Source organism: Erithacus rubecula (genome assembly GCF_903797595.1).
Source record: "Erithacus rubecula genome assembly, contig: SUPER_Z_unloc_1, whole genome shotgun sequence".
Lineage (NCBI taxonomy): Eukaryota > Metazoa > Chordata > Aves > Passeriformes > Muscicapidae > Erithacus > Erithacus rubecula.
Window position 1 is genome coordinate 2502765 of NW_027635590.1, and position 25553 is coordinate 2528317.

Sequence of the window (25553 nt, forward strand, 5' to 3'; positions counted from 1 at the left end):
CCCTGGGTGGGCTGAAGGGGGGACATCCAGGTCTGTCACTTTGCATAAGCAATGAGTGCACACCTTATGCCAGCAAAGACCATGCAGATACCTACAGACCAAACCCTCTAGGGGCATGGCAGTCAGAACCCCCAATATCTGCCTGCTACAAAGCTGTACTGCTTCCAGCAGGGTGTGGACTTCTGATTCAGCCAGAAAGAAGCACTTAATCCACAGGAAAGATCCTTAAAGTAAGAGAGCAAGTCCTTTGAACTGCAGACTGACCCAAATGGGTGAGCAAAAAGAAGTGGGACACAGCCTGCAGGGAACCCAAAAAGCCAGGCAGCATGGAATTGGATCAGAGGCTGACAACCTTTGGCCATACCCACACTCTCTCTCTCCTGCCCAAACAATGCATTGTGCTGCAGGTCCACACTGTGCACGGAGCAACATCTTTGTGTATCTTACCCTGTGTGTACTGTACCTGGCAAAACATCACCCTGAGGATTGTGTATGTCTCTGTTCATACATGTGGTTCTGCAAGGTCCTTGTATATAAAAAGGCAGCAGAGACATCTTGTACTGGAGCACAGGACAAAAAATAAGGCTGGGCTATGGAGGTGCCACAGGTCCAGGCAAATCTGGGTAGTTTTGGAGGTCAGAACCCCATTATAGAAGTGTCAGTCATGTGAGTCAATCGAAGAGAAACAACACGATCCTGCAAACCAAAATAGAAAGCCTGATTTGCAACATTTGTTTTGGCAACCTCTAAGAAATAAACTAGCCTCACTGAAGCTAAGGCAATTCAGTACACACATAGAGATTTACAAATACATTGTGAGACAGCTGACGAGTCCTGGGAGCTGTGGCTGTACTGAGGAGAGTAGCTCGGGCTGTTTTGGACCCAAGGGCAGGTTCTTTTATTGTTTCCGACAGACATTCTCTGTGGCAGATGAGACAAGGGGACTGCTCGCAGGCTACAGTTCAGTCTGGATATGCCTTTGGGCATGAGGAGGTGTGAAACCAGGCAAGGGCCCGTTAGAAGGACGTGCCCAAATTCTTTGCAGGAGAGGGACAGGGAATACAAGACAGGGATCCAAGGAAGGCAGCAGGGGGTTGGGGATGGACATGAGCCCTGAGGGATGGACCTGGGACAGGTTTTTCCACATTTTGCTTCGTTTGAGCTCGTTCCTGCTAGCAATCCTGTGATGCACCCAGAGGAAGCAAATGACCTTTCTCAAAGGAGTTTCATGTTTCAAGCACAGCTTGCTCCCTGCACACCAGTGTTTACACAGCGCTTACTGGTCTCAAAATAGAGTACTTAAAGAAACACTGGGGGGTTTTCCCACATCGTTATACTGCCATTTGTCACTGCTAGTGTTGTATACAGGGGGACACAGTGAGCTGGTAATTTGAATCTGTTCACACATTCATCAGAAGAATGCCCCATCAGAAGAAAATATCTTCTGCTACACATGTAAGATTGAACCTAATCTTGAACGACAGAAAAGTTGACAATTCTGAAATGACTAGTCATTCTTTTCCCAGTCCAGGGAGGGGGAGTTGTCTCTCCATTTCTAATTGGCTTGCTTTTGGCCACCCTGAGCAGAGACACCGAATCTTTTCTTACACCCAATCTCTGCACAGTGAGTACTGAGGGTATCCACTGGGTGCATACCCTGGCAGGGGCCCAACATGGATGCGTACAGACAGATAAAGCCTTGCCTTTCCAGACAGACTTTCTCCTGACTGTTCTCATTAAAAGCAGATGATCAGAAGCCAGGGCTCGTGGTGAACTGCCTGAGAGTTTTATGCCCTCTGGATGCATAAGGCAGAGTCTGCATTGCTGTGCTGATGATAATTTGCAGGTCCCTGCTCAGTACATGGCCTCAGTTGCAGTGGGACACAAAGAGCTCAGAGTGGATCTTGCTAGTCCTGGAGCTCAGAGTGGATCTTGCTAGTCACACTGGTGACTCCAGCTCTCAAACTGCAGCTGTAAAGACAAACACAGTTATCTCTGTGCCCAAGGGATAAAACAGAACCACGAGAACCATGCTTCAGCTCTCCTGCCATCCAACGAGTTTGAGCCAGTGCGTATCTGGACACAGCATTTTGCACACTTGCACAGCCCCAGCCAGCACATGCCAAGAGCAGAAGCAGATAGGCTTGGTAGAAACAGAAAGGAGGTACATGTGAAAGAGAGCACTCATCCTTCAGGTGGGCATGGGCAAACCTCATTCTTCAAAATGGATGCTCACATTTAGCTGTGAGAAAAACTGATTTGATCCTCTCTTTGATTTATTTCCTGCCCTCAGGGTGGCTCAGACCTTATACATACCCTTGCCTGCCCCAGTGTTGTGTTTTCCTATGCCATGCCTGGAACAAATCTCCCAGCCACAGCAGCAGGGAGATGCTGACTCAGGCCTTCAGGCTGCTATGGAAACCATAGTCATCGTGCCTGAAATGCCATCATACTCCCTTCTGCAAACCAACACCTTAAATCTCAGCATTAAAGTCAGCTGTGGGCCAAACCCCTGCCTGGAAGGCACAGCTCCAGCCCACCGGCAGCAGCTGAAACTGCAGAGAGAGCCTCGCTGTGACACTGCTGCCTGTGGGAGGCAGTGAGAAAGCCCTGTACTTGCCACCATTTCTCCTACCAGCCCTGGGTGGGCAGGCACAGCAGGAGGGCAGGTGAGGAGGCTGGTCTCAACTTCAGGAAGTGCTTTTTCTGTTTCAGCTCCAGCCCCTCTACAGATGCCAGTACTGGGTTTCCTTGCTACTTCCCCATGCAGTCTGAGTCACAGATGCCTCCCTGCCCTAAGACTGCTTCCCAAAGGACACACAGTGCCTTGCAGCCTCACTTCTCACTGTGTGCCCAAGGAAGAGGATGCGTGTGGGAAAGCCATGTGTTTACTTTATCATCCTTTGGGCAAAGACTTGGCACAGAGAAACTGCTGTTTGTATGCAAGAAAAAGCTGCTTCCCTGCAAAAGGGATGCAGACAAGTACCAGACGGCTGGTAGGGTCTCTGGTCTTGGAGATACCATGAACATAAATTGATAAGGCTCAGAACAACTAGACGTGACATTTGGATTAGCCTGTTTTGAGCAGGGGATCTGTTAAAGAGCACTCCAGACCTCTTTTCTGGTTTGTTCTTCTGACTGCCTGCCAGTATGAGCTGGCTGGTTGCCTAACTTTCTCAAGGACATGTTCCAGGGAAGATCCCCATTCCCTAAATTCAGGGCTTTAACTTGCACAAGACCCAGCACCCTTCTTTCCACTGCCATGACTGAAGCTGGGGAAAAAGGGGTGCTGGTTGGCAAAAGGCTTAACAGGATCCAGCCATGGGCATTCCCAACCCAGAAAGCCAAACGTCCTGGGCTGCATCCAAAGCAGCGTGGGCAGAAGGGGAGGGAGGGGATTCTGTCCCTCTGTACCCCAAGTGAGTTGGGGTGTTCTGTCTGAATGGGAAAAGGCTCTTTTAGCAGCCTTCCAGTACCTGTGGTGGTTACAAAAGAGCTAGAGAGGGACTTTTTGCAAGAGCACACAGTGATAGGACAAGGGGAAATGGCTTTAAAGTGAAAGAAGTCAGGTTCGGATTAGATATTAGGAAGAATTTATTTACTTTGAGAGTGGTGAGGCACTGGAACAGGTTGCTCAGAGAGGTTGTGGGTGCCCCAGCTCTGGAAGCGTTCTGTGTCAGATTGGATGGAGCTCTGAACAATAAGGTCTAGGGGAAGATGTTCCTGCCTTGCGGGGTGGCTGGGATGGGGGGACCGGCGGCAGGACTGATCTTTCAGTTTGCTTCCAACCCAAATCATTCTGTGACGTCCCAGCATAAATCGCTTCTACTGCCAAGATGCAGGATTAACAGTCCTACAGAGTGACTGTTCTGGTGGCTGCTGAAGGTACCAGCCACAGCAAACCTACCAGGAGGGTGACTCTCACGATTTAGGCTGGTGCCTATCCCACAGAGACAAATGAGGTACAACAGCTGATGTCAGATGACATAACCTTTCACCGTTTGGGGATGTGATCAAGAAAGAGAAATAGTTCACAGCGGCTGCAAAAGTCCAGCCTGCAGGTGGATCATTAACACCTGATCGATTTAGTCTTGACTGCCTGTGGCAAGGGGCCGGTGAATCATCTGCAAATGTGAGGGTGCAGGGAGAGAGAAAAGGTCACATAAACATCACATTAAGGGTTGAGGCTGTGAGAAAGTAACCTGGGCACTTCCAAAATTAAGCTCATTAAACTAATGTGCAGCCTTTGGGGAAGACTGAACGCATCCCGCCCCTGCCCCCACCCTCGCCGCTTCCTGTTGCCTTCTGGAGGGCTGCGTCCTGCCTGAAAACAGATGAGATGCGCAGAGGCGACTCTGGGTGAAGCCCCACACGCGTTTTTCTGCTCCATTCCCCGAATGACGGTAGGAGGACAGCGGTCTAGCCTCAGCAGGGTCTGGCCCTTCGCTTTGGGGTGTCTCCCATTGGTGTGACCCAAGCTGAGCCATCCCCGGGCACCATTCTCTACCCCTGCTCCCCAACACAGGTCCAGCTCCCGCATCCCCACGTGGGGACGGAGACCCAGCCCAGCCCCTCCTCCCGTCCTGCTTAGCTACTACGTAATTTCTCTGCACGAGCACTTCTTCCTGGAAATCTTCTGAGTTTCAGCCATGACCCTGGACAAACCGCTCTACCTCAGCTCACCAAAGTTTCATTCCCCTCGGGAAGCTGACTCCTACCCGGTCTAATTTTTCGTAGGTCTCTCAGTCCTATGAATCCTGACCCAGGGATGCCCAAACCCTTGGATGTGTTGAGTGTAATTAATTACTCATGCTGATTATGCATTCCCGGTTGTCTAATATCCCCCAAACCAAGCACCCATCTGTCCTCATATTTAAACACAGAAATGTTTTCCAGACCTGGTGTTAAAAAAAGTTACCGATTTGCATTTGGGAGAACAAGAGAAAGACTGAAGAAAAGGAAAGGGGAGCTGGTTCTTGTATAAGCAAATCTTTCTGTCATGCCTGGTTAACTCTTGAGTCCTATCTGTGTGCACAGATGTTGCTGATGCTCTGCTGTATTAGCTGTTGGTCCAAAATTTGTGCCTGGACCTGATTAAACTGAAATCTTATAGCTTCTCCAAAGTATTCCATCTATGGTAATGTGAACACACTAGACAAAAGAGTACAGAGGAAAAAAAAAATCTTCACCATTCTGGCATTTTTGGGCTAAGAATAATTATCCACTGAAAAAACTTCCGACCAAGGCTCTTATTACAATACCAAAGAACCCTGTCTTCCATCTCCTCACTGGACTTCCTTGTAAGTGAGAATAAACACACAAACTGGTACAAAGGGATAAGTTTAATTACAATGTTTGGGAAATTTTTGTAGGAAAAATAAGCAGTAAGGAATTCCTTTGTTAGCAAAGAAACTGCTGCTTCTTTTGTGAGCGGCTTCCATGTGGTTGTTGGTTGCACATGAGTAAGTGATTATCCTGTTTCAGTAACATCCAGGAAACTCTGAAAAAACCCAAGACATAATGCCATTGCAATTGTCTTAACAAATCAAATTTCTAACCCCTGCCGTCAGAGTTACAGTATTTCTGGGACTACAACAGAAAATACAGGCAGAGCTATAAAGATCCCCGTTCAGGGGAAATAAGCAACTTCTGCTAGTGTTTAATGCCACGGCTGCTGCTGCACCACCAACAGCTTAAGGGCAGAGGCATTCCAGCCGTTTCAGCAAACCCTGCTTCATGCAACATGAGATGGTACACTAGTAAGAAACCCACCCAGCAGGAACCACTGTGGTATTGGAAAGAGCAACACAGGAAGCGTGCTTCGGCCAAAGACCCCAGGCCTTCAGAGAAAACACCACCTAGCAGCAGCAAAACATAAGAACAAGCTGAGAGACAGTAGACAGTGCCAAAAAACTGTCATTTTCACTGAGAAAAGAACAGGCTGTGTTGCAAGACTCACCCTAACCTTCACCTCACCAGCATACTGGAAGTGATGGTCCTGGGAGGAAGCAAACAGGACAGTGTGGCTGGAACCCTGCACGCTGGCACAGCTCGCTTGGCTGCCCCACCCAGACAATGAGTTATTTAGGCCATGCCAGTAGGCTGTGTATTGTTCATTCCAGTGCCTAACGTACAGCAAGACATCCTGCCTGCTGTTTTCTGCTAGTATGCCTGCTCACTGCAGTCTCCCTGCTTAAGCACTTACGTTTCCACTGGTCTGACTACCTTTAACCTCAGCAGTTTTGCAGAGGGCTCTAGAAGAATCATGAACTTGGCCAGTATCTTAATCCATTTCTCCTCACTGTAATGTATCATCTTGAAAAGCTTTTTGGAGTTGTACCTATGCAAGAGCCTCCAACACCCCCCACTGGGCTGGCTGTGGTCTTCCTTGTGCAGCTTAGTAAGCATTATACACAATGAGAATTACTTCTGGCTCATGTTCAAGCTATTTTCACAATTACCTTCAAATCCTATCCACCAGTCACCTCTCAGTCTGAACCAATGCTCAGGGTTATTCCTCCCTCACCCCTGTGTACCAGATGCTGCTGACACTTCTGCTTGCTGAGCTGTGCAAAAGTCCTGGTGGTCCAGTCCTCCCATTAGAGATATCCCTCTGGACCAAGACTCAGCCTTTCACCATGTCAGCCTCTCCTCATAATGATTATTTCTAGCACTGTAAAAAACAGAAAAAGAACATGTAAGTATGTATCTGCAAATATATGTATGTGTGGTGAGAGAGAGAGGCATATAACATTTCTGTTTTCTTCAGACATGTGCTGTTGCACTTCTGAGTTTTATGTTCCTTGGCAAAGAAATACTGCCACTAAAAGAAATTAATATAAAAATACTCAATTAATAAAATGAGTACAAAACATGAGCCAAGGTTTTCTTCAGGTTCATACCTGTAGATGCCAGTGACCATCTGGGACCTTTACTGGATTCTCTGCCAACTCCATGCCCTTTGTGTGTTGGAGTGGTGCTGTGACTTGGCTAACAAGCACAAAAAGCCTCAGGTGATCAAAGGACTGATACTGGGTGGCAATCTTCCCTTTTGGTAAAGCTCTTTTGGAGTGGCAATTAAAGAAAAAGGCTCTGTACAACCTTCCCACAGTAGTCCAGCTATGGCAAATTTGTTCTCAGTAAGTTATTGTTTAAAGGAAAACAAATAAAAGCAAATACACCTGCCATTACAGCAGAATCCTGTGAAAATTTAGGTTGGAAAGGAACTTCTGGAGGTGCTCAGCTCCAAAGCCGTGTTCATAGCAAGGACAACTTCAAGGGGCTTGCACAGCCAAGCTGGAAGTCTCAAAGGTCTCCAGTAGGCCTCCTTTCATTGTAGTGTAAACATCAGACTTGCAGCCAACACTCATTGCACACCGTGCCACCTCAGACATCCTCAGCATAGGCAGGCATTGTGGTCTGCTTATTGCCATTGTTGCAACACAGGAATGTACCACAAAGCTGTCACAACTTGGATAGGCAAAAATACAGTGCACCAGGGAGGGAGATCTCCACCCCTGAGAAGTGGTTTCTGGACACGGCTGCACAAAGCCACAGCTTGCCCTGACGTCATTCTTGGAAGAGACAGAAGTCCTTCAGAAGGACCTTCAGAAGGTTTTTGTGCTGCTGGGTCTCATGCGACCTCACATGTCCCCCTGGGCTCGGCTGCAGCCCCTGGCCAGTCTGGACAGGTGAGAGCAGAAGGAGTTGTGTCCAAATAGAGGTGCACCAGGGGCTGTTCCGGGTGTTCAGCCTGTTTCCAGCCCCTGTCACCTCTGAGCTGAGCTGCATCAGGTTACTCATCTCTGGTTTGAATAGAGGGGGGTGAACTGAGAACCCCAGAGGCTTCACCACCACTAGCACTGCTGGGGGTCTGAAACCAGTCAGGTGAGACAAATTGGTCATAAAAGCAGGTGTGAAGGTGCTTCAGGAAGTTAGTCAATGAAGTGTAAAACACGATCTGTGGTGCACAATCGAGATCAAATCGCTAGGTATTGCCTACCTTCTCACCTTGCACAGATAAAAGAAAATCCTACCTAGGTGCAAATGCCTGCAAAGTTTCTCTTTGTTCTGAGATTAGTGCAAACTGACCTACCCTGGCAGCTGTGTGTTCCCACCTTGGTTTAGAAGGGATTCTGCAGGCAACTGTTTTTTTTTTCTGCAGTCAAATAGCTGGCTTTCCTCCCTTTTCCGGGAGGAGCTGGGCTTCCATCACTCGGCTTGGGGTTGTCACTACAAAACAGTAAAAGAAAGGTACCAGCAGGTATTTCCAAGACTCTCAGACTTTTGACTTCAGCCCCCTGTGAGATGTGTGTGCGCGTGCTTCCCAGTGACAGGGACAGAGCACTCAGGGATCTCATCCAGCTGCTCTGCTACAATACAGTATTAGAGGTATTGATTAAAACCAAACCACTTGCAGTTGAAGGGTTATGCTAGTCAAACAATTGTGTCCAATCTGGGGTTTCTTATGGCCAGGCCACACACAAAGCAACAGGAAGGACACCAGTTCCCGTGCTGCTTCCACAGCCAAGCAGCAGTACAGGCTGCTGGAATGTCTCTGTCCTGGTGCCAGTCCCTCCTGTCAGCACATCCCTGTGTTGCCATCTGGGAAAAAATGCCAGGTGAGTTTCCTCCCTGACCAGGCTTCTACACAAATGGGAGAGAAGAACAGTGTCTGTTGTAGAGCCTCTTAATCTGGAAGAAAGCACTTTTCTTCAGGGGGACACTGCCCATCCTAAATGACAGCAGCTGCTCTCATGCACTGAACCCCGCAAGAAACACCCAAAGGTGGAGACATGATCAAATGAAGGCTGAGCTGCTCGGATATTTTGAGACTGTTTTTGTTTGCAGTACCAGGAAGGAACAGCCTAAAGGCAGAGCTCTTGAAAGAACAAGAAATTCCAGCTATCGGATGGTTTCTTGCCATGGTGCACAGGGCAGCGTGATGGCCAGTGTGTGTTATCAAACCCCAGCCTTCCAAGTCTGCAAATGGTGAAGATTCAGACTCACCGTGCTGTCAGTTTGGTTTTCTCCAAAGCCAAGTCCCATCTCAGGCACAAAGCATTTCACACTGTGACAGAGCAGTGAGACCACTACTCCTGGAGAGCAGACTGTCTTGCTGGTGCTGATGATCTCAAGGCAAGGACTGGGAGTGGGACTAACCCTGAAAAATGGCTGCTGCCTGCTAAGCCACAAACACCATTTCCCATCCTTTCCTTACTTCTACTGCTCATTTCATTGCCTGTTGCCTCATTTATAAAAGCATCCAAAGGCCTTGCCCAAGGTTACAGCTTGGAAATGTAACACAGCCTGCAAGTTAAATATACTCAATCCTATCAAACGTCACCAGGGATTCCTGTTACTCATTATTAGCCTACAGTTACACAGAAATTAGCCTTCTCAGTTCTCCCTTGTCTACAGTTCTTAAAAATGAAAGGGAAATGCCTTGAATCAGTTTTTGCCTGTGAATAACAGCTTTTCAGCCTAATTTTTAATTTCACTTCTAAACTTGAAGCAGTTTGACATGACTCACACATTAAAATCACTCAAATGGGTTGGAAAATCCAGCTTCTAATGTAAGTCTATAGTGTGGTAGCCCCCTCGAAGATGATACAGCTGAAGTACACCATGCCACATTTCGCTTTTGTGAGGTCTCCTGTGCTCTGTATGCACCCAAATCAATGCCTGTCTGTCCTCACATTATAAGCTAGTTTAGGACTTCAAAACCATGAAGATTAGAAACACTGCAGCCAAATCTGTGAAAACTGTGCAGGGGTGCCTGTGGCTCTCTCTGTTGGTTTAATTCACCCAGTGCCCCTGCACCATTGCATAGCTGTGTACATGGCTTTTGCAGACATTTTCTGCTAATTGCATGTGGAAACTCTACCTGCAAGCTGTCCTCTCTGGGAACTCCAGTGACTACCTACTATCTGCAAGTTATGCTGGATCTCCCCATGGCCCTTCACTGCAATACTGCAGAAAGCCAACCCACACAAATCAGAGCCTAACCAGCCTCAGATCAGCTAGCTGCTCCTTGCAGCCTGGGGAAGATGCCAGCACCTCCAAGATGCCTCAGTCAGGAGCCAGCTGAGGGCAGATGAACTGAAATGAAGCCAGTGAGAATCCATACTGCTGCAGACTTCTGTGTAGGAAAATGTGAAGAGCATGAGGCAAGCTAGAGACCCCTAACAATCACCAGCTCTTTACCCATACCAGAGCTCAGCCCCTGCTGTGGCTGGATTCAGTCCTCTTCCCTGCAGCTGTGGGGCAGCTTGATATGAAACAGAATATGGAAACTCCCAGCCTAAGGACGGCAGGTGGGTACTAAATGTAACTGTAGGAAACCTCTGATCACACTTGGGCCATCCTTTCACCTCTCAAAAGGAGAAGTAAGAATGGCTACAGCTCTAAATATACTTTTGTAGCAAGGCCACTTTCCAGGGAAACAGTAGTTCCTACTGCTTTCTCTGGATCCCTGGCTAAGAAAGATGGAAACTCAGGGCAGTTCTCAGGACCCTTGCCAACCCATTGCAGAGGCATCTGGCAGAAAGGAAATTTCAACCCATCAGAAGGAGACATAAGAAAAAGTCCATAACTAATATTAACTGGTTGCTGTGTTTAAGGAGGAAGGCTGTCACCTGATGGGATCTCAACTGGTAGAGGAATGAGCCAGAAGCAAGCTCATCAATTTCTGCACTGGAGAGGTGATTCTTGCTCACCATTTTGTGCTGCTGCTGACTCATCTCACTACTGCATCCTGCAGTTTGGGCCTACAAGGAAAACACTGACAAACTGGAAAAAATCCAGCAATTACCACCAGAGTGGTGATGAGGCTGCAGCACAAGGTGAATGAAGAGGCACTGAGGGAACTCCATGGCTTCTCCAGCCTGGAGAAGAGACAACTGGGGAGTTCTCACAGGGGCCATCCACTTCCTGAATGCGGTCACGGAAAAAACAGAGATTCTTACAGAGGCAGACAAGGACACGTTATGAGGAAACAGAAAACATGTTGCAGGATGGGACATTCCAACTGGGCATGAAAAAATTCCTCCAGTGAGGGTGTTATGACTCAGAGATTAGGTCTCTGTCCTCGGATGTATGCAGAACTCAACATGGCTGCACACAACCTGATCTAGCTTAGGACTGGAGAGTTGAACTGCAGACCTCCAGAGATGCCTTCCTACTAAGAACTCCTGAAAATCTGCTATTAGAGGGAATACAGCTGCCTTCCTTTGGAGCTTTGGCCTCCCCCCATCCCGAGTGCCCAGGACATATCTGAGATACTATGTGCCTCTCCCACACCATCCCTAGGCTGCTTTCCTCCTCATGCAAAGCTAACATGGAAGTGAGGATTTTCAGTGTGGTTTCCTCACAGCCTGGGAAAGGCTGAAAGCTGTGTCCCAGCAGGCTGGCATGGAAGAAGGATCTCAAATCTCAAGGCTGAGCTGGAGCAGGCACCATTGTACTGCATAGTCCTGTGCACTTCCAGTTGGCCCAGGAAATAACACAACAACTCAGAGCCCTATAACCTGCCTTTGCAGACCTTCTCTGCTACCTCTTTGAGAAGTATTTTTGTCTGTGCATCCAAAGTTTTACTGATGCAGAACAATGACGGAGCAGCCTGGGGAATTGAGACAAGGGTGGAAAATGACTGCAGGCATGCATTAAAAACTCAGCTTGTCCAGCTGAAAGAGATTTTTGCCAAACGATTTTATAAGGAATGAGGCATTTTGCAGGAAAAGCAGGGCCTCTCCTCTCATTTCCTTTCCCCTCTCCTCTATGAACTTCAAAGGAAAGAGGGGTCAAAACAGAGGCCAGGCAACTGGAACTGAATTCCTGAGCCCTAAGGTCTAATTAGTCCAAGATACATTTCACTGGGTATCTTTCAGAGACTGGCTAAATTACCAATCTTCCCTGCTGTGCTGCTGAGGGTCAGATGAAGCCAGAATGTGGTCCACAGTTTGCAGGGCCCCAGCATTACCAGAGCTCGTGGGGGAAGGGGGAATTGTCTCAGTTCAAACCCTACTGACACAAGACTCTCCCAGCCCCCTCCAGGCTTTCTGTGGCCATAAAGTCCCTTCTCCAGTATAGAGAATGTCTCCATGACTAAACCCCCCCGAACACAACGTCCCTACTTCCCTGTTGCTTGCCCAGAGCTGGTGATGACTGCAGTTAACAGAGCCAGAGCTAGGGGGCTGCTGTGCCTCCTGGGGTCAGCTGTGGCTATCAAAGAGCCTTCAGCCATTTGGAATTAGCCTTCCAGCAATTACGGTCTGATGTTAAACCTCCCTCCTGCCTCACCTCATCCAGGCAAGCCGAGCCCAGCTTCTGCCCACAGACCATGTGCTCCATGCCTTTTCCTGCCTTGCAGCTGTTTGCTGGTCCCCCTCCAGCTTCTCCACATCTTTCCTTACTGGATACCCAGAAGAAGGGATAACAATGTCCTTTTATCTGTGTCTCCTCAGCATGCGGTCAATGCAATCACCAGCAATGACAAATAAAACTTGGTTTTGCACACAGGTGTAACAACTCTCTGGAATGACACATCAATCTCAATTCTCAGGTCTCTCCCTTTGAGACACACTGGTCTTGGCGTGGGGTTTTTCTTTAGGGAGACACAAAAAGTATTCTCAAGAACTGAGAAACAGAAACCACACAGGCTGTTTCCCCTGCACAGTCTCTCTCTCAAGAGGTGGCCTCAGAGGGACACATCCTATTTTGGACTACACTAAATGCAAATACTTCCATGGAAGGACTAATTTCTGGCCTTGTGGCCTGAAAGCCTTATGGGAAAGGACATAATTGTCACTGTAAGCTTATGTGGCCTCCTGGTGCCATAGCATTGCTCTGGAGCATAGGAAACAAGCCTTGCAGCTTGTGAGGCAGCAGAGAGCTGCACATGAAGTCGGATGTCTGACTGGTGGGAATATGATGTCCTCATGGTTGTGGGTTGGGCTGTGATTCTGCACCCCATCCACCCCATGGATCCTGCTCCACAGCCAGTGCATACTGGTGGCCTGGTTGGCATCAAGCACACCTCAGTCCTGGCTAGGTGCTCAAGCTGCTCTCCCAGAGAAGCAAGAGAGCAGAATGCATGAAGTAGGGGAAAGCAGGAAATTGAATACTTTTGATTCTAGAGAAATAATAATAATAAAAAAAATTATTAAACTTCCTGCCAGAAAGAAAGGTAAACATCTTGCCTTAAAAATTTTGATCCCAAGGTGCTTGCTCACCTTTTATTTAAAGAATGGGCCTGGGACCAGTGAGGGCTGGGATCAGCTCCAGTATACTACATATAACTATGCAGCCAACTGCACCAAGACTGTTTATTTCCCTTTGCTTCTACTTCCCAATGGAGCCAAAATATAAAATTGAAACTTCTCTTTCCCTTATGTACTGCTTTGCCAGAGCTGGCATCCTGTGAGTGTTGGCTGGAAGCATTTCTGGAGGTCTCCAGACACTGGATTGCTGCCAGCACCAGATTAGATTGGCCATAGCTGTGTCTAGCCACAAAGTATGAATCTGATTCTTGCATGCTTTCATAGCACTTGGAGCACTGGGACTCTTTGCTCAGATGGAGTTCATGGAGAGCACAAGAAGATTTATCTGGGGTGTCCACCTCCCTCTGCATCTCTCAGGGAAGGAGGGCTAGAAGGGCTGGGTTAACCAGCATGTGTCCAGTCTGTTAGCAAGATCCTGTGCTGAATTCACCTGTCAGAAAAATGCCATCCTGAGGACTGGGACCAGGTAGCCTGCCTGTTGGGTTTTTCTTGCTAGAGGCCATTAACACTGGATGAAGAACAGCAAAAGAGCACCAGTTGAATTTACTGAGGAATTGAGCCAGATATGTGCAGCCAGCACAAAAATAGCTGCCATTTTTAGATTTTATGGCTTTTCTTTGTTAAGAGTCTGGATCAGACTTGTTTTCAAAACAACTTTCAAACAACATAAATATTCCTGTCGTAGAAAACAAATAGGCCTGGAACACTTAAACAACACTTCCCTGAAGTAATCCCTGCACCTCTGTAAATGCAGTTAAATTACTTGGGATCACAGAGAGGAAACAACAGAATGCAAAATGTTAGCCTTGTACCTTACTCACTGTTTTTTCAACTTCATGCTATTGGATTACTTCCTTAAGTACTCTGGGAACAGAGACAGCAAAGAACAGCTTTCCTTGGCAAAGGGAGCAAGTTTCTCATGCACGGCTGTATTTTTCATGGCTTATCCAGCAAAATGCACACGCCTGAAAAAACAGCAAGAAGAAGTCAGTCTGTTCAAGAGGGGCCAGTACTGTGGATTTCACATCCCCATGTACTGGCAGTCTAGTGCTAGTGTCAGCTGGGTGTTATCCCTGGATCACTGGATGAAGGTGGGAAGTGCTGCATGCCAGAAAGCCATGAGCAGCACGATCCTGGTGCTGCCCAGGGAATAAGGAGCCTCTTTTCCTGACAAAGAAGCTCATGCACAGCCAGGAGGGTCACAGTGAGTTTTACTCATCTTGTAGCACTAACCAGGTCTACAAGAATTTTGGCCTCAGGCAGAGTCCAAGCAGGACAGATGGACTGCCAGCGCAACCCTAAATGTGCTTCAAGGTGAGTTGTCTTTTCAAGCTCATCCAGGCACCACTGAAGAACTCTGCCCAGTAGAGCTAATTATATGCTAATTAATATGCTATTAATTTCCCTACTCATACGCTTTGTGCACTGTCATTCTTTCATACATTGCCGCACTCTAGAGATGCAGAGCTCACAAGCCTTAAAAACCTTGCAAACTGCAAGCAACACCCTGGACTTCCACCTGCAAACCCGCACATACTAAGAAACAAGTGGCCAAGTTATTGCTGTGTGTCTTTGCAGTATGCCTGACCTGCAGCCCACCACGCCTGTGTCACCACAGGAAATCTTCTGAGATCCCTATGAATGAACAGTGGGTGAAATAACAGAATCGATTGGGTTGGAAAAAACTCTGAGATCTCTGAGTCCAACCTATGATCGAACATCAGCTTGTCTACCAGACCACAGAACCAAGTGCCACGTCCAGTCTTTCTTTAAACACCTCCAGGGACAGCGACTTCACCACCTCCTCGGCATTCCATTCCAATGCCTAATCACTCTTCCTGTAAAGAAATTCTTCCTGATGTCTGACCTGAACATCCCCTGGTGCAGCATGAGGCACCGTGTCCTCTTGTCCTGTCTCTAGCTGCCTGGGAGAAGAGGCCGATCCCCACCTGGCTGTAAGCTGCAGGCAGCTGTAGACAGTGCTAAGGTCACTCCTGAGCCTCCTTTTCTCCAGCCTAAATAACCCCAGCTCCCTCAGCCACTCTCCCAGGGCTTGTTCCACACCCTTCAGCAGCTGTACTGCGCTCCGGCATTCCAATGCCCTTCCTGCAGCGGGAGGCCCAGAACTGGCCACAGCACTCGAGGTGCGGCGCCCTCAGTGCCGAGTCCAGGGGACAGTCGGCCCTCTCCTGCCGGTGACACTACTGGTGATACAGGCCGGGGCACCACGGCACACGGCCGGCTCCCGGTGGAGCGGCGCTCCGCGGGCAGCCGGCAGCGGGAGCACCGCCGCTGTGCGCTCCCGCCGGGCCCGGCGCTGCCGCCGCTCCGCCGCCGGGGGGCGCGCGCGCCCCGCCGCCGCTCGGCGGGGCGGTCCCTGCTGTGTGACGTCACACACGACAGGCATGGGGGCGGGGCCGGGCGCGCGCCTTATATTTCCGGAGCGAGGACGGGAAGCGGAAATCGCGTTGAAGTCGCGGCGGAAGGCCTGGCTGTAACGCGGCACCTACACCACTGCTAGCGGCGGACCCAGAACCAGCGGCGGCTCAAGATGTCGATCGAAATCGAGTCTTCCGAGTACGTGTAGCGGTGGCGCGGGGTGGTGGTGAAAGACCGGGCGGCCCCGGCGGCTGGGGGAGCGGGGAGGGAGCGGTTTGGCGGCCCGGGCCCCAGCGGTGCAGGAGGCGAGACCCGGCGGCCTCCGGGCCGTGAGGGGGCCGAGGGTTGCGGGCTGCGCTCGCCGCGGCCGGGGAGGGCGGCCTGTGTGTCCGGTGCCCTGTGTGAGCGTGCACTGTGCTTTCCCGCAGCGTGATCCGGCTCATCATGCAGTACCTGAAGGAAAACAGCCTCCACCGGGCGCTCGCCACCCTTCAGGAGGAGACCACCGTGTCCCTCAACACCGTGGACAGCATAGAGAGCTTCGTGGCAGACATCAACAGTGGGCACTGGGACACAGTGCTACAAGCCATACAGTCCCTGAAGCTGCCCGACAAGACCCTCATTGATCTCTATGAGCAGGTGAGCGAGTGCGCGGTTCTTGCGGACTGTTCCGGTCCGTGTGGAAGCCTCTGTGTGGTGTTTTCCACTCACTCTTTGCTGATACAGTCGTTGTCTCTGGTGCAGGTCGTGCTGGAGTTGATTGAGCTCCGGGAGCTGGGTGCTGCCAGGTCTCTGCTGAGACAGACGGATCCCATGATCATGCTGAAACAAACTCAGCCAGAGCGCTACATCCACCTCGAAAACCTTCTGGCCAGGTCTTACTTCGATCCTCGTGAGGTAGGTTATGCCTTCCTGCAGAGGCCTCTGCTGCATGACCCTCAGCATGGTTCCATGCTGCTGCTGGTGGCTCACGGGGCTGTTTTATTGTCTTGCGGAGTGGGGATGTGCAGTCTTGCAATCTGATGATTTTTCACCTTCGGAGAAGTGCTGGGGAAGTAGTGCATGACACCTTATCATGTGGTAGTGGTTCTGAAGTGTGCTACAGTGGGGAGTTTGGGGATTTGGTCCTGTGTCCTGCCGCAGGATCTGCAGCTTGCTTTTTCAGTAGGCAGCAGAAGAAAACACAAGCTGTGAGAACAGAAGTAGTGCTGTGTAATAACAGTAAAATCAAGGCATTATTTCTGAATGGTTATATCAGCCTGAAAGTTTTTGTGTGGGCATGTTAGGTTAATAGTTAAATTAATTAAGGGACTGAATTTAGAAATATTTTCCAACCCTGATGATTCTTTGCTTTTAAGACTATATTGAAGAGAAGAGCTCTTTTGGAGGCCTAACAGAAAATTTACATGGAAGAGGTTTCAATTTCATAACAACAGAGGTCCTTTTTGGAAAAAAAATACGGTTATTTGGAGCACTAACCTCGTAAAAATAACTTTTCTCTAGGCATACCCAGATGGGAGCAGCAAAGAGAAGAGGAGAGCTGCTATTGCACAAGCCTTGGCTGGAGAGGTCAGCGTGGTGCCTCCCTCTCGTCTTATGGCATTGCTGGGGCAGGTGAGTCTTGAAAAATGCTGTGGTAGCTATGTCTGTAGAGTGTTTTTGCATAAAACTAGTTATGACTATGTAGTCAAATCTCCAGCTGTATAAAAGTAAAGCTTAAATGTAGTAGAACTAAAAAAAAATTCCTATGTGGCATGGATTTAACAGCTGTAGGAAAAGTCATCGTTCTAGCAGTAGATTTCTTTCAGCAGAACAAGTCTGCAGCACAGTGTGCACTTCGGGAATAACATTCTGGTGTTTTCAGGCCTTTGTTTCTCAGAATGCTTTCCGTGCAGAGTGTTTCACCTGCGCAGATCTGTGTTAATTGGTAGCTAATGGTGCGGCTTTCATCTCCTCCCAAGGCACTGAAATGGCAGCAGCACCAGGGCCTGCTTCCTCCCGGTATGACAATCGACTTGTTCAGAGGCAAAGCAGCTGTGAAAGACGTGGAAGAAGAGAAGTTCCCCACGCAGCTGAGCAGGCATATTAAGGTAATGTTTGCTTTGTGTGCTTCTGCTGCTTTTGTCTTCCCGTGCTTTATGTTGCAAGATCAGAGGAAACCTCCTGAACGTTTCTTTTCCCCTTGTTGTAAGTCGTTCCCCTCCCCCTCACTCCCCCCAGAATTTTTTGATTTTCATTTCCATGCTTTATCTTATCAGAAGACTTTTCTTAATGGGAGTGTGAGATTAGATCTTTTAACAATATTGCATGCTTATGGTATTTGTGTTTAAGCTAAGTGCACAGTTTCTTTAACTTAACAATACAGAATCAATATGTTTAAAGGAATATGCATAGTCTCCTTTATTTGTGTAAGGAAGTACTTGTTCCTAAACTGTTTTTTCAGAAGCCATGAGCTGCAATTTATGAAATGAATTTGTGGTGTTCAGTAACATTTTATAAAAATGCTTTTTTAGAACTTTTTCTGTCATTGCTGATCTTGTATTTTTGTTTGGGCTAGTGAAGTTTCGTTTCTTTATTTAGATGTCAAGGGCACTTGTATTTAAAAAATTTAGGAACAAAAAAATTGAACATTAAACAACACCCAAACGTTCTCTATAAAAATTACATTGGAGAAATAAATCAAAATGAAGCAACTTCAAAAATTAATGAAGTTCTGAAGTCTGACAGTGATATATGTTAGATGTTGCAAAGGTGTTGTTTAGCAGAGAATTCACTGCAAAAGCAAAAATGCAAAGACAACCAACTCAGTTCCTGCTGTCACCATGGAGCTTGTTGTAAACTTCATGGACATTACCAGACCAAGAGAAGGGGATTTTTTTAATCTTTAAAAAAAAAACCAACAACCAATGCTACTCTGTATGTATTGACAGATTTTTTTTTTTTAACCTCAGCCTTAAATTTGTGAATATATGCCTCTAGTAGATACTGTACTTTTACCATCTAAATGACACTGCAGTTTTATTTGAATGATTTGAGTCTTTTAAATTGCTTATTAAGCTTTGTTTATATATTATTTTTTCAAACAGTTTGGGCAGAAATCACATGTGGAGTGTGCTCGGTTTTCTCCAGATGGACAGTATCTGGTTACTGGCTCAGTTGATGGCTTCATTGAAGTCTGGAACTTCACAACTGGAAAAATTAGGAAGGTAAGTTACTTCTTATTTCACACAAAGTGACTTTGTCTTGCCAGAGCCCTTAGATTTATTATTTGAGATTGTCTTAATATTTTAGGGATTGTGGACCTGAGAAAATTGTCTTTTAGGGGATTCAGATATCAGTCTGGAATATTTGTTGGTGTAGTTGTTTGGTTTTCATACATTTTTCTCTCTGATAACTTCTTTATATTCCTGCACTTGTTGTTACCTTAAAAATGATAACATTTTTACAAAGGTTTGAAGTCAATAAGTTAACAGTTTTAACTTCAGTTATATCTGATAATATTTTTGTACTTTGCCTTAAAAAATATTTAATTGATTTCACTGCTGTGACTGATGAATCTTCTGCTTTTGTTTAGGATCTGAAATATCAGGCACAAGATAATTTCATGATGATGGATGATGCAGTGCTGTGCATGTGCTTCAGTAGAGATACAGAAATGCTAGCAACTGGAGCACAAGATGGAAAGATCAAGGTACAAATATTTTTGTATGGAATATGGGGAATGTGGTGACCCAAAAGATTAGTTTGCAATAGCAGTAATATTCCCATTCTGTATAAACTCAGTTTAACCTGGCTCTGAAACAGGTATGTATTGGCTCTGATGTTTAAATACATGTGGTCTCATGACAAAGTAATCACTTGTTTGCTGCTTCCTTTTCAGGTGTGGAAAATCCAGAGTGGCCAGTGTTTGAGAAGATTTGAACGAGCTCACAGTAAAGGTGTTACATGCCTCAGCTTCTCTAAGGACAGCAGCCAAATTCTTAGTGCTTCTTTTGATCAGACAATCAGGTAAATAAACTGAGAGTGTGTGGGCTACAGTGTGGGAGAAAAGAAAGAGGATGTTTCTCATTAAGGAGATTAATGGTAAAATAGTTAGATAAAACAGCCCGAGGGAGGGACCGGCAGCTGCACGGGGAAGCAAGGAGAGGAGCCAGTCCAAACATCAGCCCATAACATTAGTGTAATCTAGAAGGTACCTGTAGAGGTCTCTAATCCACTGTGCTTCTCAAAGCACAGGCAGCCTTTCAGTTAGGACAGCTTGTCCAGGGCCTTGTCCAGCTGAGTTTTCAAAATCTCCATGGCTTGAGATCCCACTGCTTCTTTTGAGGAAAGTCCTGTTTCAGAGAATTTGGGTTGGTTTGATTGGTTTCATTTTTGGGTTTTTTTTGTTGTGGTTTTTTTGTTGTTGTTGTTTTTGTTTTTGGGGTTTTTTTGGGTTTTTTTGTTGCTGTTTGGTTCTTTTATTTTTGGGGGGTGGTGTCTGCTTAGATGTTTTGGTATCTCTTTGGTGGGCTGCAATTTTATTGTCACCCTTTCCTTTTGTATTTAAGCTGTACACCTTTTGAGGAGTCTAATTCCATTTATTCTGTGAACACATGTTGGTCAGTGATGTTAACCCAATAGTTAAAATTTTTTAGGTGTTAAGGTGTTAAAATTATTTAAGGGAGGATACTTCTCCTTTCCTCTTTTCCCTCACTTTTTTTTTTCTTGTAAGGATCATTGCAGGATAGGTTGGAAGTAAGAATAAATATAAACAGAAAACACTGTTTTAATCTTAACAAGCAAGAGGATCCTCATCAAACCCTTTGCCTGCAGCTCTTAGCATCTGGAATGTGTTGATTATTGTTTGTGTAATGCAGTAATTCTGATCCTGTACATACTTGATTACTGAGTGGAATTTTCTTACTCATTTTCACAGGATTCATGGTTTAAAATCTGGGAAAACTCTGAAGGAATTCCGTGGTCATTCTTCCTTTGTCAATGAAGCTACTTTTACCCAGGACGGTCACTATATCATCAGTGCCTCCTCCGATGGCACAGTGAAGGTAAGATGGCATTTATCCTTTGTGAAGAACACCTTCCGACTCTTGCAGTCTTATTGCCCAGTTGTTACAATTGTTGCAAACTCACTGGGGAAGGACTCCGGCTTATCTGCAGTAATGAGTCTGCTTGTGACTTTGCTGTATATTTGTGTGAGAACTGATTCAACTTGCTACTGTGTTTACAGTCTCTTGCAGAGCCTGTCTCAGCTGTGGGGGATATGAGTGCAGTGCTTAGTGCTTGTTCTGCTTTTAGACACAGAACTGGCTGTGACACTTCTTGTCCTATGATGTGGGGATTCCCTTATCTGAGATAATTGTATGTTAGTTCTTCCTTTTTAATTTTTAAAACTAACTGGTTTTATTTTTTTTTTTACTAGGTTTGGAATGTGAAGACAACAGAGTGCTCCAACACCTTCAAGTCTCTTGGCAGCACTGCTGGGACAGACATTACTGTGAACAGTGTCATTCTGCTGCCTAAAAACCCAGAACACTTTGTTGTTTGCAACAGGTCGAATACAGTTGTCATCATGAATATGCAAGGACAAGTATGTGATCTTACTAGTACCCTTTCAGGTCTCTGTCATTTCAGGAATGTAGAAAACCCAGTTAATAACCTAGCAGGGTTAAACCCCATTTCTCTGGTTTGCTTGCATGACAAAACTGTTCTGAACTTGGGTTTATAGAACACAGAAAGCTCTTGAAGCTGTGGATGAATCTTTGTTCTGAACAAACCTAGTACTTCTTAAATATATTTGCCTTAAATGTGGTATTGATATGCTGCTGTTTAATCCTGACAAATATTTTTGTGTGTCTTTACAGATTGTAAGAAGCTTTAGCTCTGGTAAGAGAGAAGGTGGTGACTTTGTCTGCTGTACACTTTCTCCTCGTGGTGAATGGATCTACTGTGTTGGTGAAGATTTTGTGCTGTACTGTTTCAGCACAGTGACGGGCAAGCTGGAGAGAACTCTAACTGTAAGTTTCCATCTTGGAGCTTTTCTGGAGTTTTAAATGGAGATGATGTAAATGTTTATTATGTAGTGTGTGAGGAGGAATTTCAGACCGAGGAATCTTTAATCTCTAGCAGACATAATTGATAACAAATGAATTTCAGGACATTTGGCCACAGAATGTGTTTGGGCTTTTTAGAACCATTTAGTTGTAAAAATGAGGGAAGTATTTACCCATCGATCAAAGACTGAGTTGATTCAGACTTCATTGAATGAAGGGCATGTTTTGACCTGGGCTCCAGCTGGTGGAGAATCTGAAAAACCTGTCAAATTTAAAGCTATCGGGCTTAAATTTGCTTTAGATCAAACTTAGAGGAATGCCAGCTTGAATATCTAAATTTAATGGGGAACACTTAAATCTTGTGAAATTCAGTGGATGTAAACCTTCACTGAACCTTCCCTTGCCCAACAAAAAGTAACTGCTATGTGATAAAAATTGTTGTGATTGGAATTGGATGTTGGGGAATATGTACCCCTGCTTTTGCTCTATTCACAGAGCAACTTAATCCTCAGTTCAGCTTTCCCCCAGTTTTTTTGAAAGGAATGTTTGTCTTGAATCTGCTCAAGGAAGACTCTCCTAATAAATCTTTCTGCTTGCTCTCTAGGTCCATGAAAAAGATGTCATTGGCATTGCTCATCACCCCCACCAGAACCTGATTGCCACTTACAGTGAAGACGGCCTCCTCAAGCTCTGGAAGCCATAGATCTTGCAGTGAGCTCTGAAGTATGCCTGTTGGTTAGCAGGTTTCTACTGTTTGTGCTTTAATGAAGTATGAATATGCAGAGTGTGATACTTGCTCAATTTTCAGTTCAGGTTTCCAGAGAACTACATTTTTACCTACTTGGAGTGGACTGATGCATAGGTATAGCATCAGTTAATTTCATATACTTTTATTTTTACTAGAGAGTAGTTGAAGCAACTTCAGTGAGAATGCTTTTTCTGCCTCCTGAAGTCTGTACTCTTCCTACAATGTTTGTAAAAGTTCAGCGAGCCAGCAGCTGTATATGCATATGATTGGTTGTTGACTTCCTAGAATACAAAAATAATTGTTGTTGTTGGTTTTTTTTTTGTTTTTTTTAAATGAAATGTAGAATGGAAAGCTGCCTCTTCCCCGCTGCTGAAACAGGAATAGTTTCCTGGAATGCAGATGAGGATACAGCTTGAAGATGGGGTCATTTCTAGGCCATTGGGTTTTGCTGTATTCGATTTTCACTATCATTTTTCCAATTATAGTGGAAAGTAGTGTCCCACAGCTGCCTCAGAATGAAACTATCCTTCCCCATCTGTCAGCACTTCCTACTATAGACTGTAAGCCTGTCCAATGTGGCAGTGAGATACAGTTGATTTTGGGGATTTTTAAGTTTTGTTTTGTTTCACCTCCAGACAAAAAGGAGCTATTACCAGGGCCCTCTTCCTGTAAGTGCAAAATGTTTTCCAGTTATAGACTAGCTATAACTGAAACAGGCTCCAGGGGATCAATATTTCAAAACTTGCAAAAATTGGTTTACGTAGGCTGAGTTCCTAGTGTTGTCATCATTCTTTAAATGAATAATTATTTTTAACATTTTTTAAATTTCATATGCCTGTGGACCTAGCCAAGGGTATACTTAGGTCCCTCAAAAAGATACTTTCAGGCTCTTCAATTTGAAGCACATGAGAGATTCTAACTAATGTACAGTGTTCTGAATGTACTCCAGAATCTTCTAAAGTCTGACAGTGTCTTTTGTAGGATGCAGAAAAAAGTTTATCCTGTAGTGATTAATCAAATGCATGTTGATTTGAATCTGCTACACTGTGTTCTGTCCTCATCTCTTGTAGAATGCTTTTGTACTGCAATAATCTTCCAGACTGTATAATAACTTGTTTTCAACTCAATAAATTAGTTCCACTTTAAATATTGTGTCTGTGTCTTTACTGGTATGGGGAAATGTAGAAAAAATTCACCTGGAATTCTCACACAGCACACTTGTTAGAAGTGTAGTGTCCAGTTATCAGTTGAGCTATGATGTTTGAATTCCCAGGTGGTTTTTTTTTTTTTCCTTAGATATGCTAACAGAGGAGGGGTTTAAGATAGTAAAGTGATTCTTTTTCCTGCCTGATAAAACAAAGTGTCTGACAGTGGTACATCTGACCAGCATCATGGGCAGTTCTATTAAGAGGGAGAATCTTGACATGGTATTTTTATATTACTTTCCTTATAAAAGAGATGCTCCCATCCCTTCAGCATTTTTGTGACCCTTTACTGGTCTTGGTCCAGTACAACTGTCTCTGCTCTTGTTGAGTAGCTGGGAAGGATCACCTCCCTTTACTACTGGTACCTGGACACCATTTGCCTTCTTTCCAAAATAATGTCTCATGTTGTGTTCAGTGTCCTTCAGAAGCCCTGGGTTTCTTCTTGGCTGTTTTCCAGTTGAGTGCCCCCTGTGCTGTTGCATTGGGTGTTCCTCCCTGGGTGCAGAACTTCACACTTCCCCTTGAATTTCATGAGGTTCATGTCAGCTCATTTCTCTGGCCTCTCCAGGTCCCTCTGGATGGCAACAAACCCCTCTGTTTTATTAGATACTTCTCTTCAGTCCTATCTGCAGACTTGCTGAGGCCTGGGGCAGAACTGACCCTGGGGCTCTACCCTCCAACTGCACTGTGTTGCACTCCTCACTAGTCTGGGCCTGGCATTCAGCCAGTTTTCAATCCACTTCCCATCCATCCTGTACCTCATCACCTTCTCTGCATGGATCTTAGGGCAGACAGTGCCCGACAGAAGTTCAGGGACACAATACACACTTCTCTCCTGTCATGCACCAGGTCAGTCGCTGTGTTGTAAAATGTATGGGGTTGGTGGTTAAGCATGTCTTCCCTTTGGTGAATCCCTCTGACAACTTTTGATGTTTTTGATGTGCCTGCACACGGTTTCTATGTTTAGCTGCACTGTTACATTCCAAGGGATTGAGGTGGCATCTACTTTCCACCTGTTTTTGGGCACTTTTCCCGGTCACTATGATCAATTGAAGACTGTCCAGAGTAGCCTTGCAATGAGCTCCCGGAACACTTGTGGGTGCATCCTCTTGGGGCCCATGGTTCTGTGTATGTTCAGTTTGCCTAAGTCTTCCCTGACTTCATCCTTATAGCAAGGGTACATCCTTCTTGCTCCAGACTTTCCCCTTGATCTCGGGAATTCTGAGAGCTTATGTTGTCACTAAACCAGACTGAGCAAAGAAGGTACTCAGCACCTCAACCTTTCCCCTATCACACCTTGTCGAGTGTAACCAGTTGCCCCATCTAATTCTGTAATGGCCCCACATTTTCTCTGTCCTTTCCCGCTTTTGTACTTACAGAGTTCCACTTGTTATGCAGTAAAGCTTTTGCTTCCATAACTTCTGTTTTGCTTCCAAAATATCCACCCTTGGTTACACCCTCCAGATGATTCCTTTTTGTGTTCTAATTTAGCCAAGAGCTCCTTGTCCATCTGGAAAGATGTCCTGGCCATTTTTGCCTGACTTTGTGTTCACTGGGATGGACTGATCTTGAGCATGGAGGAGGCGAGTTCTGAATATTAACTATCTTCCTTGGGTTCTTCATTCCAGAGCCTCATCCCTTTGAGTGCTTCTAAAAAGATCTTGAAGAAGCTAGTCTGTTTTTCTGAAGTCCAAAGCTGAAATCTGGCTTTTCATTCTAGTCCTTCCTCTCAGGGTCCTGAACTTCACCATCTCATGGTCACTGCAGCCAAGACTGCCTTTTGACCTTGTGTCCTGGTTTGGAGGTCAGGTGTCTGACAATAAAGGCAGGAGCTTCTCTTTGAAATGGAGAATGTAAACATCCTTCCTCCAAATTACTGTAATTTTGAAAT

At 46.0% G+C, this 25553-nt stretch overlaps 1 protein-coding gene and 1 long non-coding RNA gene across 3 annotated transcripts; one reads left to right on the top strand and one right to left on the bottom strand.

Annotated features, from left to right (window-relative positions):
* Positions 1-5323: 5323 nt before the first annotated feature.
* Positions 5324-15279, bottom strand: LOC306814657. 2 transcript variants are annotated; one of them, XR_013777221.1, is made up of 5 exons: positions 15148-15279; positions 14093-14245; positions 8096-8232; positions 6537-6673; positions 5324-5500 (listed from the first exon to the last, which is right to left on the bottom strand). It is a non-coding gene; the product is annotated as an uncharacterized lncRNA (long non-coding RNA). The 2 variants fall into 2 exon arrangements; XR_013777222.1 differs by having other exon boundaries at positions 6462-6673.
* Positions 15280-15702: 423 nt separating this feature from the next.
* On the top strand, positions 15703-23604 carry SMU1 (SMU1 DNA replication regulator and spliceosomal factor). The gene is made up of 12 exons (XM_079330916.1): positions 15703-15857; positions 16088-16298; positions 16404-16556; positions 17163-17273; positions 17621-17749; positions 18746-18865; positions 19234-19350; positions 19540-19667; positions 20578-20704; positions 21079-21246; positions 21521-21673; positions 22314-23604. Exons 1-12 carry the CDS (start codon positions 15832-15834, stop codon positions 22410-22412), a joined length of 1542 nt encoding a protein of 513 aa, XP_079187042.1. The 5' UTR covers positions 15703-15831; the 3' UTR covers positions 22413-23604.
* The last annotated feature ends 1949 nt before the right edge of the window (positions 23605-25553 follow it).

Coding starts and splice junctions, on each gene's coding strand:
- SMU1 (XM_079330916.1), top strand. CDS start 15,832: ATGTCGATCGAAATCGAGTCTTCCGA. Junction 18,866..19,233: donor CAACTGGAAAAATTAGGAAG/GTAAGTTACTTC, acceptor GCTTTTGTTTAG/GATCTGAAATATCAGGCACA. Junction 19,351..19,539: donor CACAAGATGGAAAGATCAAG/GTACAAATATTT, acceptor CTTCCTTTTCAG/GTGTGGAAAATCCAGAGTGG.